We start from the raw sequence: 23,969 nt of genomic DNA on the forward strand, positions 1-23,969 counted from the left end.
TTTCACATTTAACTGCTTTAACAACTTAATTAGGACTTTTTCTAATCTTTTGACACTTGAAATACTTTTTTTTTTAATTGACTCTGAAGAAAGTGGAGAAAAAAGTAGTCTGTGTGCATGTGCTGGCTTTGTTTTGATTAACTTCTGGCCTTGAATACATGAATATTTAAGGTTCCAAGATTTTTATGCGACCTTTTCTCTCTAACTGAAACCAGAGATTCTTGTAGATAGTATCCCATAGAAATGACATTTAAAGGTGAAAAACATTCACAAACTTCATGCGTGTTTGGGATTTTAATGATGGTGTTTTTAGACTTGTCTGTCTCTGGACTGCATAAGGTTTAAATTATTTGGACTGCTGTTTTTAGAAGTATCCATGACGTATTCTGTCAGCTGTTATGTGCATGTTGGATCAGTAAGCAACGATTAATTTAACATACTTTTGAATGTTAGAGTCTCTTTTCTGTTACTAGCCTTACATCGGTTTGCAAATTCATTGTCAGTATTTAAATAAATTCTGAATTATAATTAAGGAATTTAAAAGCTGGATATATCAATGCATGACTAGTTTTAAGGGAACGATACTGTGCTTTCAGTTGAGTTTTGAAAGACTACAATTTCATCAAAGCTCATCTAGTGGGAATAAAGTGCAGACCTGTAAAAAAATACTTCCAAGTTCCTAGAGAAGATATTCACAATCATAAATTGAGTGCTTTTAGAGAAATTTCAGGTTCTTATGGAATAAAATACTCTTTTCAACTATTGGTCCTTGAAAAGATTCCTGTGTGATAGCAACCCTAATCCAAACAGCAGAGGGATGGCAAAACCAAAATATATTAGATTCTCAACTTTCTTATGATGACAATGAGCTAATCTTCCTAGGTTAAATTTACAGATATTAATAGTTGCCTAATATAATGATTTTGAGCTGGTAGCCTGCTGGCAGAGCCTTTTTTTATTCCTCGAAAGGAGAGCTGCTGTTAGCTAGCCTAGCTTATTAGAACGGTTTCTTGGTTTTAAATGTGAAAGCTGGTTGGTCAAATAAAAGTCTAAGTAGTGGTGAATTTATTTTTAAGTGTTGCTTGTCAGTTTTGCAGTCTTTTACTTCTGCAAAGGGTAAGTGTGGGCAGCTGCAGTCCAGTTATCTCCCAATCCACTTACCTTCAATTTCAGAATTTGACTTGAAGAGATCATTGCAGGGCCTGTACTTATTTTCTGTCTCGGTGTTTCTTTGCTCCGAAGAGACTCATGCCTTTGAGATTGTTATGGTGATTTTGAGAGTCCCTTGTTTTAATCTTAAAGCCTCATCCTAATTCCCACCTCTCTTCCCATTCAGCTTAGAAGCTCAAGCCTCCCGCCAATTTCTGCTGTGGTTACGGAGTGCTTAGAAAATCACGTTTCAAGAGGAGATTGATGAACCTTTTGAAGGCTGTCATGAAGCTTCAAATAATAATTTGTTTTGATAATTAAAAAAACCCGGATGGATGTGTGGCTGCATTATTTAATTACAAAATCATGTCTGTCCTTTGGTATACTGGGGAGTACTGGAAATAAAGCAGTTAGCCTTGAGGGAGAAGAGACAACTTGAAAGAAGAGACTTGCAAATGCTAGCACTTAATTGCCACATTAACATTGAATATATAAATTATTCTCTGTCCTAAACATGAAAGATGTTTTATTGCACAATATTAAAGCTGCTGTTGGGAGAACTTCACAGAACTGGTCATAAAACACATTTTTATTGATGCTACCATATACCACTAGTCTAGACAAATGACCTTCCCCACCCTGATACTGCGTTTATTGCTCAGGAATGTCACTTACAAAAAAGAAGCTGTCTCTGTCCTTGATGACTGGCATTGCAGGTCTGTTCCTGTGTGGTACCTTAACTGTGTTCTGTTTTATTTGTTCACAGGGTAGCCCTAGTTCTTTGAGAGTGCACCAGATACTGATGCTCACGGTAAACCATGGCAGCCGATGATAAGGTTGCCATTTTAACCGATGATGAAGAAGAACAGAAGAGAAAGTATGTGCTTGCTGATCCTTTCAATGGCATTTCCAAGGATCAAGACTTGCCACCCCATAATGAATCCCCGTCCACGGAGGCAACCACTGTCCCAGATGAAGAGCTAGATTGGTTAGAAAGGCACTGCGTCAAAATAAACAACGATCTTCTGATCTCGAAGGTTTTTTATTTTTTCTTCTACTCTGCATACGGCTCTCTCTACCCCTTGCTGCCTGTGTATTACAAGCAGCTGGGCATGTCACCCAGTCAGAGTGGACTTCTGGTGGGCATCAGGTATTTTATTGAGTTCTGCAGCGCTCCCTTCTGGGGGGTGGTGGCAGATCGCTTCAAGAAAGGGAAGATTGTCCTCCTCTTTTCGCTTTTATGCTGGGTTTTATTTAACCTGGGGATTGGATTTGTTAGACCAGCCACCTTAAGATGCGTACCAAAGGGCCCTCCCCCAGCACATCCCACCAACGCAAGCAGCCTTTTAACAACAGCTCCGCAAAACGTCTTGATGTCTTCTCTGCTAACTCTGGCGAGTACTGCATCCCCAAAAGCTCGTAGGAGGAGAGACCTGCTCGTTTCCAGTCCGGTCACTTTGGAAACAACAGGGACAGCTAATCCTGAAACAACATTTCTGTTACCTACACAGAGCAACGGTACGGAGTTTGTCTTGGAAAACAGCACTACTCTTTTTACTTTGAAAAACACCACCACTAGCCCAGTGTCACCAGGGAACGTGACTCCGACTACCACCCCAGCTGCCATCACCACAAAGCCTACGCGTTCTGACCAAGCTGTGCTCGTTTATGATCAACAAGAAGTAGAAGCCATCTTTCTACTCATTCTGCTAGTCGTCATAATAGGAGAATTTTTCAGTGCTTCCTCTGTTACTATTGTGGACACCATAACTCTGCAGTACCTCGGCAAACACAGGGACCGGTATGGATTGCAGCGTATGTGGGGCTCTCTGGGCTGGGGGCTGGCCATGCTCTCCGTGGGAATTGGCATTGACTATACCCATACAGAAGTTAGCATTGAAGGTCAAGGATGCAAAGCTCCCGAGTACAAGAACTACAGGATAGTTTTCATCGTTTTTGGTGTTCTGATGACAGTGGCATTAATCGTGGCCACCCAGTTTCGATTTCGTTATGCACACTTCAAGCAAGACGAAAACAAGAGAAAAGATGTAGCAATCCCACAGGTGAACAGAAGTGCCTCCAATGAATCCTCTGATAACACTCCTACCAGTATGAGCCAGTCGCAGTCTTTCAGGTTTTGGGACCTAATAAAACTGCTGTGTAGTATCCAATACAGCTCAGTGCTCTTTGTGGCATGGTTCATGGGCTTTGGATATGGCTTCGTGTTCACCTTTCTTTACTGGCACTTGGAAGACTTGAATGGCACCACCACTCTCTTTGGAGTTTGCTCTGTGCTCAGTCACGTGTCTGAGCTGACTGCCTACTTCTTCAGCCACAAATTGATTGAATTGGTTGGTCATATCAGGTAAGATGTTAGCAATCGTTGAAGAGCTGTACAAAAAATGTTGAATTTCAGGCTTAGCCGTGTGTTACAAAGTGAAATTCAAGATAATCCTTTTATTTTAAAATACCAAACCCTGCTCAGTTATGTAGCTTGCCTGGTGGAGTGTTTTATTATTTTAGGAGTTGAAAATGCTCTGAAATATTTCCTTTGCGTGTTAGTATGTGCATTATGCCTGGCACCATAACCTTTTGCAGACGGTTCCAGAAGACATCCTAGTTCACTGATGCAAAGCTCTATTAGAGATCTTTACAAATTGCCCCCCACTCAAGGATTGCTTTGACCTATAAATATCAGTAATTTTACAGTTTTTTTCCTTTGAGTAGCATCGTTCTGGAAACCTCCTGCTTTAGCCTGCTTTTCTTTGTGGGGCAGTTCTTTACCCCCACAGTAGCCTGGAGAGGTGTCACTTGCACGCTGGGAGGGGAGGAGGAGGATGAGATGAAGAAGCAAGGTAGAACACCTCCTGTGCACATGCCCTGTACTCAGACTCTGGGTGTTGGCAGAATGAGGTTGCAGCCTGGTAGTGTTGCTTACCGGTTCGGTTCCCTGCTCCCTTCCTTCAGTTGCAAGTGCGTGTGTTAGCTGCTGAAGTGAGATGGCTGTGCAGGGCTTCTCCCCTAGTTTTTACCTTGTGTCAGTGAAACCGAGTACTTCCAGCATGCTAGTGAACATTGTTTTCCACCAAATTCACAATTGACTTAATTTCTGCACATTCTAAATGCCTTCACTACTCTTTAAAAAAAGAGCTCAGGGGAGGAAAGATGGGGGGAATCTGAGTTAATGAAGTCATAAAGGGTTTTTTCTGCATTTACTCAGGTACTCTGTGCAACTGAGCACAGAGCTCTGTGTGCTCTTAGTGTCGTGGCCTTTCCGAATGCCCTGTGTATAATCATGCAGTCATTGAGATGTAAGTGGTTTTTAACCTGTCCAAGCTGTTCTTCTTGTGCATTCTGTTCTGTGGTTTTGCTCTTCGATCTTCTGTTTTGCTTTTATTGGGATGAATTTTTTGATTTATTTGACCTCTACTAAAAATGTCTGGGATGCTTAGCACAGTAACTTGGGAGATTACTTAAAGGGTTATTTTTTTTTTCCTTCCTTTAAACTGAGGAGGATCTCTTTACTTTGAGTCAGTCTTAATCTCTGAATTTGACAATAATTAGTATGAGAAAATATGACACCCTGCATGCAAAGAGTAGAGGAAGGATATGATGATGGAGTGGTGAGAACAGATCACAGTCTTGATAGCTAAAGATAGCTCGAGTATGCTTTTTTAGTGTATATTGTTATAGTACAAAATTCAGGCTTAGACCAAAACCCAGAAGAATGGTAGACTTGTGAATAAGATGAAATAGAAGAGGGATAGGAGCATTGACCAGTAAAAAGAAAGATAATGTACAGGATTAAGGCCTCTTTTTAAAATTTTTTTTCTTTGTGCTGTTAAGCCTATGAATATGAAGCCAAGATTGACCAAGATTAAGTCGTTTAAACACTAGCTTCTATTTGCAATGAAACAACATTCTTTATATATACACCTGGAAAAGGCGCATTAGTCATATTTTAATGTTATCTAGTGCTTACATGTGTTTAGTCATCACAGTTTGAGATGTCTCCTTCTGGCTGTCTGTCGTCTTACAGTTTTTGAACTTTGTGTAGTGCATGGTTTGTTCAAGAGGAGATAAACTTTTTTATTTTTTTGAGAGAGGAATGTATAGGAGTTCATACCTCATATTCTTTGATAGTGCTGTATATGGCAGCAGACATACACAGCTGCCTTATAGTACAGATATTCATTCTCCCGTTAGAAAGAAACCATACCCTCCAACTGTATATCCTGGTTGGAACCATCTTAGCCAGAAGCATTTGGGATCGGTATTTTATAAATTTAAATTATTTTTTTAATAGCTCAAAATTCCTTGTTTACCATTTTTTTGGCATAAGAGCAGTTACATGTTTATGGGAATTCTGGTATAAGGTCTTGTGTGAAATAAGATAGAAGTATCTCTTAATCCACAGCTAGCTGAGAACATTTCACAGGGTATTTCATAGTTAGAGCGAAGGTGACTTGACATCTCTTTTTGGAAAGATGACTTCAGTTCTGAGATTGTCTCACCTTCAATTGACTTCTGTCGCTAATGTTAATTTATTTTTTTTTTTAAAGGGTATTTGCACTCTTTCTTCTGGACTGTTAGACTCCTAGATGTAGATGGTCTTTCTGCAGTATTTATTTGAACATTAACATTCAATCTTTCCCTCCTGTCTAGATTCTTTGAAGACAGGCATGAGCACCAGAATTGCATGCACTGTCACAGTAGCAGGAAGAAAGGCTATTGAGTGTCCTTTGTAGAACTGCAAGAAAACAGGCTTTGCAGCTTTGTCAGATTGAAGTTCGCTTCTCCTTTTCTAGCCTTGTAAAGCTTTCTGTTTCTACTGTTGTACACATCTAAGAGCCTTACAACATTTGGAAACCTATTCTGTTTTCACAGTGTTTTTTTTTAACTAATACTCAAATTATTGTCCAAGCATTTTAAGCATGATGATGCTGAACACGTGCTAATTAAAATGCCTGATTTCTGACTTCATTAGCCTTACTGTTCAGACACATGTGCACTGCATGTGTGCATGTGTTATACATGGCTGCTAGTGTTTCTGACATTGTGTGTTAGCAGGTCACTAGATGAATCTGGAGTAATGACAGTGGCCAGTTTAGCTAGAAAGCTGTTCTGTGATTGTATGGATTTAGGAGGGGAGGGAATATTGCAGATGTTAGGAGGGTATTTTTTACCTTGCCTCCTCCAGCCACCTTCTGAGAGATGACAGAGTAGATTTTCATTTTTAAAGTAAACTAAAGAGTTAAATAAGTTATCAGAAAGTGTGGTGAAGGCCACACATTTTTGAGAGGATATTGCGATGGAAAAGCATACAAAACTTGCTGTCAAATATTTAGGTACTGTTGTTGGACGGTATCCTGTGTAGAAGTACTCAAATGCCATTTTGTTTAGGAAGATGATGTTAATCTCTGAAAATAACCTCCTACTGGAGGTTAAGCCTGAATGTGTTTGTTTGCCCACAGTTCCAGCATGTGAGTTTTTATAGGAAGCAGTTATGGCTGTGAAGAGCTTAGTCTCCTTAACATAAATACAGATTCGGAGCTTTAAATGTTTAACCTGTGAATTGAATATGGTCTCTGTGGATACTGCATATAGGGTTCATAAGGAGCATCTGTTTACATTATCCATTTAGATCTGATAAAGAGCCTAAGGGATTATTAGGAATACATTTTTGAAAACACTCTGTAAATACAGGAAAGTTCTCATGTGACGTACCCCTCCAAAAGCATAATTCTAGAAATCTTCATAACTATAAGTTACCTAAAACTCTGTACATATTCTAACAAATTAAAAGGAAGAACCTGACTAAATTGCTGCTCTTAAACTCTGAATCCAAATCTTTCTGCAAGTGTAACATAGCAGAAAACTGGTGATGGAAAAACTACAAGGTAGGAGGACACCTCTGGTCTGGCTGTGATAGAGAACAGCTGAGATGGGAAGAAAGTTCTTGGTGCACAGGCAACATTTTTTCTAGACAGAAGTGAAATTAAGCTGGCAAGGACTCATCCTAAGCAGAGAGCTGGGCGCATCTGTACTGCTGATGAGGAAAAACAAGTATGTGGTGAGGGTATCCCCAGGGTATCCTTTGTATCCCCAGGATTGTGCATCACCTTGGGCCTTACTAGTAGGGGAATGTAGGAAGGAGCCTGCAGACCTTGTATGTTTGCTCACCTTTTGTGGCAAGTGTGTCCTAATACCCTTCAGAAATATGATCGTACATAAGAATTACAGTAAGTTGTGGCTGTGAAAGGAACTAAGTTATTTGTCTGGAACAGAAGGCATTAATTAAAGGGGGAGATGAAATTTATGATGCATGGTGCAAAGAACAAGTTTCTCTTTATTGTATAATGAACTTTTTCATGGCTTCCCATGTTTTCTTCAATGAATGCTTGGGCTTGCATTGCCTAAAGGCAGCTTAAACCAGCTATTCACGGACCTTACACGTATCTGGAAGCAACACAGCTTGGTCTTATGTGTGGATGGAAGGTGGGGCATGGAACTTCCTGCAAGCTTACCCAACTTGTTGAAAGTAAAATACATTGTCTTCTGTAAATCTGGGTTGTTGTGAAATACACAGGCCTGTCTTTGTAATTTTTAATGTTTTTTGATGTCACTAACATGATGAAAACTGATACTGGTTTTTTAGCTGTCAACATGTATATTTGGAGACCTCAAATGTTACGAAGATGATGCATTTTTATGATTGGAACTCACTCTAGATTTTTCAGTGGCTATATACCATTTAATTACATCTTGGTAGAATAACTAACTAAAAAACCAGCACAAAGAATAATGACTGTATGCTTACACCTAATTATCATTGCATTTATTTCACTTGTGCCAAACCAGGGCCCAACCAAGAAGTCATGTTCAGAGAGTACATTATCCTTGTCTCTGAAAAAAATCTTTAAAGGTTGCAAGAGCATCTTTTCTCAAACTAAAAACACGGTTTGAATTAAGTCTTTGTTTCCTATGTTCCGTCTAAAAATGAGAGAAAGAAGCTGGGTGAATAAGTACCCTGGAACTTCGCTAAGCTAAATCCTAAAACTGGAAGGGAAGTCATCAGGTTAAATGTGCAATGGGAAATGCACTGCACAAATAATTTTTATGCTTCTTTGTTTAAAAACCATTACAAGAGCTTTTTTCCCCTCTTCATTCTGAGATGCAGCATCTGCTGCTTTTCAACAGGGTGGTTAAGCTTTGTCCTGAGGCATATTGTTATAAACCATATTGCTTCTGTGGGATGTGTTTTTAGAGTAGTTCTGAGCAGTTTGCAGATACTGGGATTATAAATTTATATTAATTGGGATAAAATTAATCCATCTAATACAAACCTGCACCAGCATTACATTAAAATGGCAGAATGAATCTCTGAACGATTAGAAAAGAAGATTGTTTGGAAGAGATGTCGAATGTGCTTAGAAATGGTCTCTCTGAAATACAGTCCTGTGTAGAGCGTGGCACAGAACTCAACTTAGTTGAAAGCTCAGTGGATCTGCACTCCCTTTGCATTTTTTCTTCCATTAGGATTTTGAAGAGAGTCTTAACTTTACCCTCGGTTTGAATATGCGTCTGGAGTGGGCAAGAGGAGAGTTTATGTTTTGGTGTAGGACTTAAAGAATGTATTTTGTGTCGAGCAGATGCTTTAGACTGGCAAAGTGTTCGTACACGTGCAAATGATTTCTGAAGCAGTAAGCTATATTATAACATACCAAAAAAGGAGAGTGCCAACTATCTTGACTTCTCTTTTCCTTACTTTTTTTAGAGTGCTTTATATTGGTCTTGCCTGTAATACAGCTCGATACATTTACATCTCCTATCTGGAAAATGCCTGGACTGTTCTTCCGATGGAAGTTCTTCAAGGTAGGATAGTGCAGTAATGGCCTTCCAGTATAAGATCAAGTGCTTACATTTATCTTGTTTTCAAGTGAACTGTGATTAAGTAAAAATCTGGTATTTCTCTGTTTCTTTGACTACAAATATCCCAAAAGACCCAGGTTCATAAAACATTGCTGTTTATCTTGGGAAATATTTGACGTCAAAAGGGTGGGTTCGCATTTGATTGTGCACAGTTCTCTGTTTATTCAAACAGAACTGTGCGAGACCAACACACCCTTTAACTAAACAAAGAGACAGAAGCATGAGCTGGGTACACACCTACTGCAAATCCTGTTTGGTGGTAAATGTGAACTTCATTAAATGCAAAAGGTTGTGGTTCTTGAAAGGATGCCGTGGAAAACAAAAAAAAAAAGAACATAGCCTGGGTCATTCTGTCTCTGTTAAAATATTTTGTAGTTTTTCAGTGGTATTGTTTGATCAATACCTTTAGAATGCAGGGTGAGTTGTTTTAATAGCTAGAGAGAAATTTCTTCAAATAGCTTTGTCTGTGCTAATAGAGCTTCTTTAAGATATTTGCCCTTTAACTAATTTAATTAGAAGTACAGAGGTGTGGTCTATGAAAAGTAATTTGAGCCCTGTTTTCAAGTTGTGTTGTCGAAGAAGTCTGTAAGACCTTCGTTGCGATGTTGAAGTATAAATTGTTCTAACTTAGATTTTATGATATTTTTTTTGTGTCTTTGTAGTGGGTACCACTTCTCAAAACCAGGAAAAATCTAAACTATTTTACTTTCTATTTCTTCAGTATTTGAAGAATACCGAAATATTCGTGTTTGTAAGCTTGCAAGAGAATGGTTAATTTAAATGCAGAAAATATTTTCCCTGCTGTTAAAAATAATTGTACCATCTTTGTTAAAGCCAGTATTTTGGATTTTTACAATGCTACTCAGAAAATTTTCCACAGATTATACTTAGAAGTTTTACTCTTCTATGTGCAGCATAATTTGAATTGTATTAGCTTTTTCTACTGTAATTATAGAAATCTTTGTAAGGTAGATTTTAACCTGAGTTATAAAATGCCTTTGGTGAGCACTGTGCAGATCTCTACATAGACATAGAAAGAGATCTGTTTGTGTCCTGGCTTCATACCTCCCTGCTAACAAAACCAGTTTATTGTATTAAAACTGCCACAACAGCAAGCTTCTGAATTTTGTTATTAAAAAAAACCCCGAACCACAACTACTGAATTGATACTTTATCGTTCACACCAAGTGTTAAAATATGAAAATGTTACAAAGAACTTGAAGAATGCGTATGTGTTATACTCTTGCTTGCTTAAACATCTGAATGCAGAGCTTTGGATACTGCCTTATAGGTAATCCTGTTTTCAAGATACCCCAACTCAAAATATAGGAAAAAAACCTGTGTCTCAACAATACAGCCATAAGCTTGTGCCCAGAAGCATCCTGTAGTCATGGCTGATAAAGAAGTTTCTTTTACTTCGAATCTTGTTTTTCTTCTGCCGAAATTTCGGTATGAATTGCTTAATATGTAGCTTTGCCTTTACAGCAGGACTGTGAGGGAGCTGTTTTGGTGGGTGTTTTGTGTGGTATCATCTTGAGTAATCAAGATTTAAAGAAAAAACTGAGGACTTTCAAAGCAGTACTTTCTCATAAATTCATTTGCCAGACTTTCTCTATATCTAGCCACTGCTGAATCATGTACACTTCGGTTAATGGTGCTATTTGCAGTTATTTATAGTCAGCAAATGAGAAAGTTAAAACCAAAACACACACACATACAGCTGCCCCGCAGCCCCCAAGCCTCTTCGTGTTCTACGTGCACTTTCCAGCCTGCATCTGACATGGTTTGTTAGCGTCCCGTGAAGTCCACAGGTACACTGTATGTGTGTCTAATTCCTGCCACTGCATTTGTTACATTCCAGTAATCTCACTTAGTGTGGTCGAATGGGAGATCAAGTTTAAATTTTAGAAGTACAGTTGGCTCCCCCTCCCTTTATTCTTTTCTTGTCCTCGCTCTTACTGGTTTTAATCTCTTCTTGATTCATTATTTCTTTTGGAGCAGTTACCAAATCCTGTTTCTTTGGGCTCTGCTTTCTTTCCTACACATCCACTGAATCTGTCAGTAGGGGTAAGAGGTGGCACCTTAATGAAATAATGCCACATTATTTTTGTTAAGTGAGTTTGTTGACTGAGGGAGGTAAGAGTTGTAGCTGCTTTGCATATATAAGGATTAGAAGTATTTAAAAACAAAAAGAGTAGATTGTGCAGAACATGTGGGTACCATATGGGCCACATGGCTGCATCAGGTTGGTAGGTCTTTTAAATTCCTTGGTGAAGTCCTTGTTACAATTGTACATAACTCTTTCTTAAGGGAGCTGTCAAATTCTATGTGAATTCCAGTTCCATCCAGTGGAGGGTTTTTAAGGACAGCAACAGTTTCAGCTGACTTTTATAAAGAATTTATTTTTCTTTCTAATGTGTTTCTGCAATACAAGAAGGATTATCCTCATGTGGTGTGCTGAAGGGCACGCAGAGATTTCTGGAAGATGACTCTGCAAACTGCATCTATTGATTGTAATAAGAACCATGCTGTGTTTTGGTTGCTGTCTGTAACTGGGGTGGGGAGGACTCTTTAAGTGCACTGCACTCTCAAAGGGGTAAATAAGGACATATAACTCACTTCTCAGGTTAGAGTTTTGAACCTGTATGCTGTATTGACTTGCACATGCAGTGTATGAGGGTGTAACAGCTTAGACTGAGTATTTAATAACTTAAAATTTCGGGACGTCCTCGAAGGCAAATGCATGTAGTTTATATGTATGTCATCAATCTGCAAACACACGAGCAATCTTGTTCATTTTTCACTTAACAGATTAAGGTTTGATATTCTAGTTAGCTGCAACTTACTGTTCCAAAGCAGCGGTCCAAATTCTCTGGTAACAGCTATGCTAGCTCTCCAATTTGCATAACAGGAACTTTCTAAATTACAAACAGGAACTTTCTAATTACAGGGGGGTGTCGCTCTCTACGTCAGCAACCGGCTGGAGTGCGTGGAGCTTCGCCTGGGGTCGGAGGACGAGCTGACAGAGAGCTTATGGGTCAAGATTAGAGGACGGGGACGGATAGGGGATGTTATGGTAGGGGTCTGTTACAGGCCACCTGGCCAGGAGGACAGAGTAGATGAGGCGCTTTATAGCCAGATAGGAGCAGCCTCGCGGTCACAAGCCCTGGTCCTCATGGGGGACTTCAACCACCCTGACATCTGTTGGAGAGGCAATACGGCAGGGCACAGGCAGTCCAGGAGGTTCCTGGAATGCGTGGATGACAACTTCCTCCTGCAGATGATAGAGGAGCCAACAAGGAGGGGTGCCTTGACCTTGTGCTCACCAACAGGGAGGGACTAGTGGGCAATGTGAAACTTAAGGACAGCCTTGGCTGCAGTGACCACGACACGGTGGAGTTCAAGATCCATGGGGCAGCAAGGAAACCATTCAGCAAGCTCTGTACCCTAGACTTCAAGAAGGTGGACTTTGACCTCTTCAAGATCCTGATGGGCAAAGTGCCGTGGGAGGCGGCCCTGGAGGGACGAGGGGCCCAGGAAAGTTGGTCCACATTCAAGGAGCACCTCCTCCAAGCTCAGCAGAGGTGCATCCCGATGAAGAACAAGTCGGGCAAAAAGACCAGGAGGCCTGCGTGGATGAGCAAGGAGCTCCTGGACCAACTGAAAATGAAGAGGTTAGCCTATAGAGGGTGGAAGTGGAGACAGATAGCCTGGGAGGAATACAGAGAAGCTGTACGAGTGACCAGGGATCAAGTAAGGAAGGCTAAAGCCCTGAAGGAATTGAATTTGGCAAGGGATATAAAAAGCAACAAGAAATGCTTCTATAGGTATGTAGGGGATAAAAGGAAGTCCAAAGAGAATGTAGGCCCCCTCCGGAAGGATACTGGTGCTCTGGTTACCCGGGACATAGAGAAGGCTGAGGTACTCAATGAATTTTTTGCCTCAGTCTTCACTGGTAAAGCCTCTTGTCTTACCACCCAAGCTGTGGAAAGAACTAGCAGGGACTGTGAGGATGAACCACCGCCCCCTGTACTTGAAGAGCAGGTTCGAGAACATCTGAGGAACTTGAAGGTGCACAAGTCCATGGGACCTGATGAGATCCATCCGCGGGTCCTGAAGGAACTGGCGGATGAAGTTGCCAAGCCACTGGCCATTGTATTTGAGAAGTCGTGGCGGTCTGGCGAGGTCCCCGATGACTGGAAGAGAGGGAACATAACCCCCATTTTTAAAAAGGGGAACAAGGAGGACCCGGGCAACTACAGGCCGGTCAGCCTCACCTCTGTGCCTGGCAAGGTCATGGAGCAGATTCTCCTGGGAACCGTGCTAAGGCACATGGAGAGCAAGGAGGTGGTGGGTGACAGTCAACATGGCTTCACCAAAGGCAGATCGTGCCTGACCAACTTGGTGGCCTTTTACGATGGGGTGACAGCATCGGTGGACAAGGGTCAACCAACGGATGTCATCTACCTGGACTTGTGCAAAGCTTTTGACACTGTCCCGCACGACATTCTTCTCTCTAAACTAGAGAGGCATGGGTTTGATGGATGGACCACTCGGTGGATAAGGAATTGGCTCAATGGCCGCACTCAGAGAGTAGTGGTCAACGGCTCGATGTCCAAGTGGAGACCGGTCACGAGTGGCGTCCCTCAGGGGTCCGTGTTGGGCCCGGCCCTCTTCAACATCTTTGTTGGTGACGTGGACAGTGGCATGGAGTGCACCCTCAGCAAGTTCGCCGACGACACCAAGCTGTGTGGTGCCGTCGACACGCTGGAAGGGAGGGATGCCATCCAGAGGGACCTCGACAGGCTGGAGAGGTGGGCCCGTACCAACCTCATGAAGTTTAACCAGGCCAAATGCAAGGTCCTACATCTGGTGGATACATACCTGATGGTGAAATGGCGGTTAGTGGTTTTAGCGAATAATCTCACAGTATATATGTTGTGAACAACTTCTTTTTAAAAGAATTTGTGGTTAGCAGTAATCCAGACCAGACTTCTTACAAAAGTCGTTGTCAAAACTGTTCCAAATAGTCACTATTATATAAGTACTTATACTACAAATCACATTAGTAATGTACACATACAACAACAACAAAAAAAGACAAAACAACCCTCATACCTTTAAAAGGCAAGTGAAATAAGCTGGGTTAAAGCTATGGATTTGTCTTCAGAGGAGCTGGGAACACTATGTTCTATCTGCATTGCCTAGTAAAGGTGAAAACATCCAAAAGCTGTTGGTTAAGTCATGGCCTCGTGTTTTCAAACAAATACAATGGTATTGTGCTTCACGCTTCAAATGATTTCTGATGTGTTTTTGATTTGCCTGGCTTTAAAACTTGACTTTAATAGCTGGTAAAACTGAATGTTTTACGTTAATTGATATCCTCTCTAAAACACAGCCACATTATTTATATTAGATTAGCTTTGCTTTGTTATTGGGACAGTTCTAGGTTGCTATTTTCAATGTATACTTGGATTTGCATGGAAAAAAAAAAGTAGATAGTGAGTTTTAGAACTCTGAGCTTTTTGCATGGAAAATCTGTGACTTAAAGCCTTAAACAGTAAATGGTAAAATGCACTATCCTAATGTAAGCTGTTGATTTTTCAGCAAGGTAATGTACTCTTACCAAAACCAGCTCCGCAGTGTATAAAGGTAGCCTTTACAAACCCAAAGCTTGAGAAATTTTTATTTAGATTTGGAATGAGATTGAACTGTACAGCCTTGCGGACACCAACATGTCTATACCTGAACTGTATCAATTCCATACAGTGCTATTTATCATTTTACAGCAAAGCAAAATCCAAGTTTTGTATGTTACAAAATCATGTTTTCTTGCTCTTACGAGGTTTCAGCCTAAATACCTGAGTAATTACTGAGTGTCCAACTGTTCATTAATAAGTCAAGTGTAGAGGACAGAAACATGTTGACTGAATCATCAGTTGTGCCAACACTTTTTTAAAACCAAGGCAGTAGAGTTTAGGCGTTGGTAAGCTGTGATGACTATTTTTAATACCACTCAAAAAAGAAAAAAATATTCCCACTCAGTCTGAGGGTGGCAAAATAGTTCAGGCTTATTTAATGTATGATGAGCTACAAAACTGTTTTGTTTTTCCGACTTCTCTGCAACCCTGCCTTTTCCTGTCCTGTTCTTCCTCACTCCACAAAAACCCACCAAGCGGGTGCACGAAGACGAGGGCTCCAGCCTGCAGCCTGTTTCTGCATGCTGATGGTCATTCTCTCTCTTTCCCCTTAGCTGTCCTCCTCTGCAGTAGGAAAAAATGTTCATAACCCTGAACCTACAAGGCACGTGCCAGAAGGAGACTTCCAGAATCTCTGCTGGGGAGCTGGGACTGCCTCAGATATGTGGCCGTTTTTTGTAGCAGTGACGACCTTTGCCGTGCTCAGTCCCCGGAGCGGGTGAAATGCGAGGAGGCAGCAGCGTGCGGCAGCGCCTACGCAGGATGTAGTCATAGCAGGAGGAAGGGCGTGCTGACTCTGCCTCTGAACAGCACGCGTGAAATTCAGCATCTTTGGCCTGCCTTGAGGAGCTTGCGTGCTTTTCCCATCCAGACCGTTCAGTGCTAAATGCAGAGCGTGTTGGTGTTGAGTTCAGAAGGAGTTTGCTTGGAGGCGGTTGGTTTTGGAGCGGAGTGAGAAGGGCAGGAGGGGGATTAATTCTTGCCTCTGAAATGATATGGGTATCTCTGATACTGTTTGGGTTTATGACCTTTGCACTGCCTTCATTGTGGCAGTAAGGAGACTGCTGAGAGGCATCAATGCTTCAATTGCCTGCAGCTTATGAAATCAGGACGATGTTTCAGAGGCCCCAGATCGCTCTTGAAGGGATGAGGGATCTGGCAGACAGACTTTATTTAGTCTTCGTAGGGACTGTGTAACTAGAAGAGAAGTGAGATCATCTTAGAGGTAGAAAGAGCTATTGACAGCCTCTGCAGAAGGAGTCATCATGTCTCCCTGTGGCTTGGTTGCCAGTATCACGTTACCAAAAGCTGATTTGTACTTCACAGACGTTTGTTGGTGAAATGATTTTGTTGTTTTTCTCCAACTGATGAGCGCAGTTGCTGTGAGGTCGTGTTTGTATGCTCCGAACCGTGTACTCTTCATGATGTTTCATCTCTCTAGGTGTCACGCATGCAGCTATATGGGCAGCTTGTATTTCGTACCTTAGCGCGGCAGTGCCTCCGGAGCTGAGAACGTCAGCCCAGGGAATCCTGCAAGGTCTCCACTTGGGTCTGGGCAGAGGATGCGGGGCCATGGTTGGAGGGGTTTTGGTCAATTACTTCGGTAAGCAAAAATTGTATTGACAAATTTTATTTATTGAAGTTCTGGTTTTAATGAACTACCAGCTTTAAATGTATGTATGCTTAAGGCGTTGTCATGTTTTAAAGAGTAATGCACATTGTATAAATCATGGAATTATAGAACTGCTCAGGCGGGGAGGGACCTCGGGAGATCTCCGTTCCAGGCCTCTGATTGAAGCAAGGTCAGTACTGAATTCAGACCAGGCTGCTTATGGCTTTGTCCTGTCAGTATAGCAGATTGATTAAGTACGTTATGCCTGGATATTTTTAGTATTGTGTGAGCCAGTCTCCAACCTGATCAGGGAGATGAATGAATCCTTTGTGAGAGAATAGGTTGATACTATGCAGTCTCTCGATGAACAAATGAGAATCTAATTACTTGGTTAAAAATCCTTTGCAAAGCCTGTTGAAGAAGTGTTGGGGAGGAAAATGTAATGAAGCAAGCTAATAAGAGTCTACATGGGACAATACATAGCCAAGGAGTGCATAATGCTGACTCATTTTATTAAGTAAGCAGATTTCTCAATTTAGAAAAAAAAAAAAATCTCATTACAGGTCCTGCTACCACATTCAGAGGAATAGGGATGGCTTGTTTAGTGATTCTTCTTCTGTTTGCACTGATCCAGTGGCTGTTGGTTCCTGATGAAGAAGAAGGTAAATATTCATGTCACTGAGACACTACAAAATTAGAGCTTCTCGAAAAAAAGTATCTCTGAAGCTGCTCCCTGTGGCTTTAGTTTTGTATGTTTGGTGTCTTTACTCAGATTTTGACAAAACAGTTTGTTTTCAAGCGAGAAGTTTTTTCCTGAGCAGTGATAGAAACTGAAGTGGCATGCTGCTGCTGTAAGAAGGGCAGCATTGTGTTCTTGTTATGCTTTCCTCCTGTCGGCATCCATATTTTACTACCTGTATGTCCTGTCAGTTCTGGGAATCCCTTAGGTTAGTCTTAGCAGCTGTAGTGAGTCATTTCAGTTGCATCAGTTCTTTAAGGTCACCTTGACCGCTGCATGCTCTCATCTGTCAGAAACTGTAGAGGTGGCTTCAGAGGACACAAACCTTAATAGCTGCCTCAGTTCTGTTCTGGCACCTGAGAAATCTTCCCTTGGGTGGAACTTGAACTTTTTCATCTCCACCTTTATTAATATAAAGGCTAATCAGAAATTAAAAACTTGGGACAAAGTTGAGGATTTAGCATAAACCTAATTCTTACAATGACAATAAAACCCTGGCAAATTCTGGAAAGTCAGGAATTTTTGAGCTGCTTTTCACCCAGATGTTACTTTCCAATATGAGCTTTGAGTATGAAATGAAAGTTAATTTTCTTTAGCTGGAACATTAAATGAATTGCCCTTGACTAGTTATCAAGTTGCCTGTACTGAAGTGTTCAAATATTTATTTTGTATTCACCTTGGTTCAAATGGTAATGGCAAAGAATGAGAAGGTGAAAAGGAGATTTGCTGCTTCAGTTTCCCATCAACTTGCGGTTAATTACATGTGAACCTACAAAAGAATAGTTTGTTCTAGTGGCCTTCTATTTAGTTTGTTTCAGTCTTTGGTTTTCATTTAGTACAAACTACCGATCTTAACAGTGAGTATCTTAATTTTAAGCGGGGCAGTAATGAGGTTGCTTTCAACCAGACCAGTTGGATGAGTAAAGCTAAGTGTGTGGTTAAGTGTGTGCAGGATTAGTCTCTTCATTTCTTCGCTACTAGATAACATCCAGCCATTGCTTAAAATATCCAGTACTATCTAAGAGTCTGTAAACAAAATATGATTTTATAATTTTGAAAAAAAGACCTTTTTAATCGGTAAAATATTTCTACTAAAACCCCATATTTTCTCAAAATTTATTTAATGTGTTGTTTACAGACTCATAGAGAACATTACTTAAAACATCCAACAGTTTCTAACAAGCTGTTTAATTACGTTTCGTATATAAATACTCTGGCTCTTCAAGATTGTGAGGCATGTTGTGTTGGGTCATGACAGTCCTTTTATGGATGACATTCCAAGACAGTCATGAAGACTATTTCAGATTATCAGAAGACCTTAGAGGTAAAGGTTTGTTGGGAGGATTTCTTACTTTACCTGAAACTCTGCGGCAGATATTTTGTCTCCTCCAGTGTGCCACTAACATTGTTCTTTTCTCACTAACTGCATAACTCCATAGTAACTATGGAAGGCTGGTTTGTTTCTTAAATAAAAGTGGTGAAGATGTAGAACAACATCTGTAGGCTTAGAGATTTTAAGATCAGAAGCAGCTGTTCTGATGATGTAAGCCATGCGATTTCATCAAAGGGTTCCTGTTTGAAGCCATTGTGTAGTTGTGAGTACGAGTGAGTTGTAAGATGCAGGCTTTATGCAGAGAAAGAAGTTTACTGCAAGTTTAAAAGACTTATTTTCAGTTTGCATATGAGATGAAAATGGCTTCTTGCACATAACATGAAAACGAATTTCTAATAGCTACCTGTGAACAAATAGACCACATACTCCTTAGCCCCTCCTGTTTATGCAGAGATCTAAAGTACTTCGCTGCGTTTGCAGAACAGCCTTGCTCTAAGGCAACATCCGCGTTGTGTTTCCCTAACTAGATTGTGGCATGTCTCGCTCCTGTCTGCTTGTGCCAGTGTTCTGCTTTCAGTGCAGTAATAACCGTGTTACGAAAGCAAGAAACACTTTGTGTTCATTGTCTGCTTCGCGGGTTTTTTTAAGCTCGTTGGCTTTGCCAGTGATTATTTTTTTAAACTTCAGAAAAGACAATGCTGGCGGAAAGGATCCCAGTGCCTTCCAGTCCTGTTCCTATAGCTACTATTGACATCGTACAACAGCAATCGGAAGACATCATGCCTCGGACTGAGCCCAGACTCCCTCTAAAGAAAACTAAACACCAAGAAGAGCAGGAGGATGTTAACAAACCTGCCTGGGGCATCAGCTCTTCTCCGTGGGTCACCTTAGCTTATGCTATCTACCAGATAAAAGAGATGGTTAAACTATCCAAAACCAATCCAACTCCCGAGAATCAGCCTTTGCAGGTAATCTTCTAATGTGCAGGAAGTTCTTGTGTATTTGTTAGATGCTTGAAAGCCTTTATAGGTGTGTAAATCTGTTAGTACCTGGCAGGTGTTGTCTGTCAGCTTGTAGTAAATCTGGAGTTGTGACGTAGTAGTTGAAATACTACATGAAATAGAGTTGTTTTCTGTGTATAGTACAGCAGAAATAACTATTTTTGCAAGTATTACCTTCCTAAGATGGGAGGAGAGGGAGAGGCATAGAAAGAGACTCTGTTCTGCAGACTTGGATATACTTGAATTCCTTTTAAGTTTACATTTGTTTTCAAATTAGTTGGAATGGGCGGGTTATGCATTTTGCAAGTTTTACAAGGTGATAATTGAACATAAGGATGCACAACTGCTTAACAGACTGTAAAATTATTTCAACTTACTTTTGCTTCCTTGGGTGATGCTGTCCAACGTCTACATGGCTGCAGAAATAGGTGTTCCAGACAGCTACTGATGGGACAGAGCCTTCTGTTCAAATAAAGTTCATCTAGAGTTACACCAGATCAAGAGCCATTCTGTGACTTAAAGTGTCTGATTGCGGGTGCTTACTTTACACCATTTCCCTTCTGTCCAGTCTCCTCCCAAAATACCTTTTAATAGCTTCATCAATGATTGGATGGGCTTGGATCTTGAACTATCTTCTAATGCTTTGGACAAGCCTTTCAGCATGGAGCTGAAGCACACTGCTTGAGCAAAGCAGGGAAATGCTGTCAATGCAAGTTTTAGAACAGCACGGTTAATGTGAAAACTCCTGTGTTTACCTGCCTGGAAGGAGTAGGTGAGGCTCCTTCTTATGCACCTGGTAGGTGTAAACACAGAAACGCTTTTTCCACACCTGCTGTCTTTAGAAATGGGTAATTCAGGATTTGAGTGTGAATCAGCAGAGCAGAGCATGTAGGAATTTCGCCTGGTCAGCGATCTCCTGCCTTTCTTATTTGTCTTCATTACTGAAAATATATTACAGGTATGCCTGCTTTAGGTCGTTTGGGTTTTTTGGTTTTGAACTTCCCTGAGTCAAAGAAGATGTTTTTTTATAGCGATGCTGAAGATTTAACAGGGTCTCTGACATCAAAGTAATTTGTCCAGACAAACCGTTCAGTTTCCCATTGGTAAATGTCCTCAGGGTCTTGGTTAGTGTAAGCTGTCCCCTCTGAAATCAGAGAAAAGCAGTCACACAGAACTTGCACAATGAACATGGCAAGAAAAGAATGTTTTGCAGTTGTGTGGTGTCTGAGAGACACTTGTCCAACACTGCTGGACACAACCCAGCCGTTTCACTGAGAATTGTGAAGAGGCCATAAAGGCTTTCATGCCTGTCTTCTGTGGCACATGATCTCTTTGTTACTCTTTCCTTCCTGTAAATCTTCAGTGTTGATATAAAAGTAGTTCTTGATGTGCCAAAATTCAGTGGATCCCATTGTATTTGTTTTTCTTCATCATCTGTATTCTCCAAAATCTCTAACCTCTGTTTCAGTGCCCCAAAAGGACAAACCTGCTCCAAAACATCAGGTTTTGTGCTCAGTCATTTGTTTTAGGCTGGTGATATTAAAACACTGAAACTAGAAAAAGGCTGCCCAGCTCTCTTATTAAATTTGTTAAATAGCTTCCTTAAAATGAAAATAGATCATTTGGAAGGAGGGTCAGTGCACAGAAAATGGAATTAGTGACAAAAATTACTCCTCCTTATTTCATTAAGATTTGGGCTCGATTTTGCTATTGCTTGCTTATACTCCTTCAAGCAAAGGGACATACTTGCCATATTCTCTATTCTTCAGTGCAAAACAAATAATCATAGATGTGTGTCATCTTCTAATGTGAAATGTATTAGTGTGAAGACTTCTGTTTCAAACCTGGGGAATGGTAACCAGTGTTTAAACTTGCTCTTATGTTCCTTAGTAAGACCTGTTTGGATGGAACTGGTTACCCAGACGGGATGGAATCATACATCAGTACCACAAAAGTCTGAGCAGTATCTTGGGGAGGGAGGGAGCTATTGAGGAAAGCTATATTTAAGGAGCATGAAAAAAAATTTATAGAATTGTTTGGTCAAAAGAATTATCTTGTATGAACACTTTGAAGTCCAGTGAATTGTTTTTTTTTCCCCTTGAAACACAACAAGTTTGTTTTTTGCATGCTTCTTGGGAAAATGCAGTTAGGAAAAGAGATGGAAGGTAAGTTACTATCTGCTTGCTCTTAGTGTCATCTGGATTTAAATGTACTACTTTTGCTTTGCTTCTTTAAGTTTGATTTGTTACGTTGCGGGCATTCAAAGTAAGTGCTTTGTGAATTTCCAGACGTGCCTGAATGCATCTGGGGGTATACCACTGGGGACAACGTCATCAGTGTTTGTACTTACTCTTTGCATGCAATCCTTTCCCCTCTCTTTAGAAAATCAATGAGAATTGCAGTGAATCAGCCAGCTCAGCAAGACAACCCCAAAATCCGACACATTCTGGGCAGTCTGGAAATTGTTCAGCACCAACACTTACAGAAGCATCAGACTCCCGAGTAGACGGCGACGGCGTTGTGCTGGATCATGATGCTCAGCCTGCTGCTGCAGGGCCCTGAGATGCGCTCATCTTATTAAATCCAGTGCATGGAATTCTGCTTCTCACTTGGGAAACGCTGGAGTAGGAGCTCAAAAGTAGGACTTCCTTCATCTTAATGTGATGCAGTGCAAGCTTTTCACTATATAAAGAATATTCATATGACTACCCAGAGCAACATGAGCAGGGAAGCCAAAAGTTCAGAATTCTTGAGGGAAGTGATGTGACCGGATCTAACAGTAGGAGGAATTCTTGGCTGCTTCGCTAAAGCTGAGTCAAGCGCTATGAGATTTCTTTGCAATCTGTAGAAAAAAGAGAGTTCACTCTTCACTTGTTGAGGCAGAGTGTCTGACTTGATTGGATAACTTTCTTCTTTGAATTTGTTCCCAAGACAAAATTAAAATACTTTTCAGGAGAGACACTGATTTCCCTGTGTAGTCTATTAGAAAATATCAGATTCAATAAATACAGGAACAGCATGAAACTGTCTCTGTAAAGATTTCTCAGAAACAGAGTAGCTTTAGGAAGCGTATCTTCATGTGATGGTGATGGATTAAGTAAAACACACGCATATTCAAAGAATATGTTTTTGAAGCTAATGTTATCTTGTTTGAGATGGAAGTTGAGTTCTGCAAAGCAAAGGTTTTGAACTGGTGTTCTAGTGAAACAAAGAAGCCAGAGGAAGGCTCCTGAAGAAGTTAACCTCTGCACTTGCAGCCCTGCAGCTGGGCATAGGTTGTATGTGTTTGGGTGATTTTAGGTTCGATGTTGTATTGAGGCAAGAATCTTGGATCAAGATTGCACAGCCTGAGACTGATCAAGGGATTCAATGGACACACTTTCGTTTTTTTATTTCATCATCTATACAATGGTTTATTTAATGCAGTGTAGTTACTGTGTAGTTATTTACTAAGAAAACAGTAAGCTTTAAGTGCCTAGGGAAGGTGGGGGGGATGGGGAGGAATCACCTAAAAATCTTAGTGATTAGAATTATAGGGGCAAAGTTGTTGACGCAGAAATCGAGTGAGGGATTCTCAGGAGGAAGCAAACGTAACTAAATTGCAGTGTGTTTAGGAAATTACCCAATGTCAAGACACTGGAAGACTTTGGATTATGTTTTATTAGCTTTCCAATATTAACTGCAGCCAGCTTGCTTGCTGGTGCATAGTGAATATTGCTGCTGGAGGGAAATCCTTGGGCTCAGGGAGGAGTCTGGGGGGTTCAGTCAGGATAGCGTTTTGGCCCGTGTGCTGATACTCACAGCTTGTTCCTGGGAGATTCTGAGTGCTCAGATTCTACAGGACTGAATCAGCCCTCCTTGAAACCCGATGTATGCGATATGTCAGGCCTTCCGTGGGGAAGGAGCATGCTGTGGGGCGGTACAATTGATCCAGAGGCCAGACTAACAGGAGCACAGGAAGGTGGCAGCAGCTAAGCAGAAAAGGGAGTGTGTGGTTTTACCCACTTCAACATCCAGTTAGCTTGACTAAAGGGGCGTCCCGTAGCTGTGCTTCAGCTGTGCTTTTAGAACAGCCCATGTTCTGGTGGTGCCTGGGACCAACACCATAGATGATAAAAAGAAACATCAATGACTAGCCACTAGTTACTTTTTTTGCACTTGAACTTAAATGTACTGTACTCACATAAATCCTCATGACTTGTCTAAGTGTCCTTTAAAATCAGAAATGTATTTATTGTATGTTTGTATGACTTGGGGGAGAACTAAAAACTGAACAGGTGACAGGACAGAAGGATGCTAAAAATCATCTTGAGGCAAACCAACCATTTGTTGAGTTCATGCTGCTACTGCATAGCACCTGGATTGCGAGGTGAAGAGCTTGTACACTGTGTTTACACTTCAGAACTGTGTATTTGAAATGCCTGCTCTTTTTGGAAATGTATAGTCATTCTGTGTTGCAAAATGGACATGTACACCTGGGTTTTGATATTTGTGAAACTGTAAA

At 40.9% G+C, this 23,969-nt stretch overlaps 1 protein-coding gene across 1 annotated transcript; it reads left to right on the top strand.

Annotated features, from left to right (window-relative positions):
• Window positions 1-1,967: 1,967 nt before the first annotated feature.
• MFSD6 (major facilitator superfamily domain containing 6) lies at window positions 1,968-22,027 on the top strand. Its single transcript, XM_086615766.1, has 6 exons — window positions 1,968-3,514; window positions 8,927-9,024; window positions 16,222-16,383; window positions 16,956-17,054; window positions 19,152-19,432; window positions 21,848-22,027. The coding sequence occupies exons 1-6, from the start codon at window positions 1,968-1,970 to the stop codon at window positions 22,025-22,027; spliced, it is 2,367 nt and encodes a 788-aa protein (XP_086471892.1).
• The last annotated feature ends 1,942 nt before the right edge of the window (window positions 22,028-23,969 follow it).

This window comes from Tauraco erythrolophus, chromosome 8 (genome assembly GCF_009769465.1).
Source record: "Tauraco erythrolophus isolate bTauEry1 chromosome 8, bTauEry1.pri, whole genome shotgun sequence".
Taxonomy (NCBI): Eukaryota; Metazoa; Chordata; class Aves; order Musophagiformes; family Musophagidae; genus Tauraco; species Tauraco erythrolophus.

Bases quoted from the DNA above. Each gene is read 5' to 3' on its own strand.
- MFSD6 (XM_086615766.1), top strand. From the start codon at position 1,968: ATGGCAGCCGATGATAAGGTTGCCATTTTAACCGATGATGAAGAAGAA. The intron at 3,515-8,926 runs GTAAGATGTTAG...TACTTTTTTTAG, and splicing joins GAATTGGTTGGTCATATCAG to AGTGCTTTATATTGGTCTTG. The intron at 16,384-16,955 runs GTAAGCAAAAAT...ATCTCATTACAG, and splicing joins GGTTTTGGTCAATTACTTCG to GTCCTGCTACCACATTCAGA.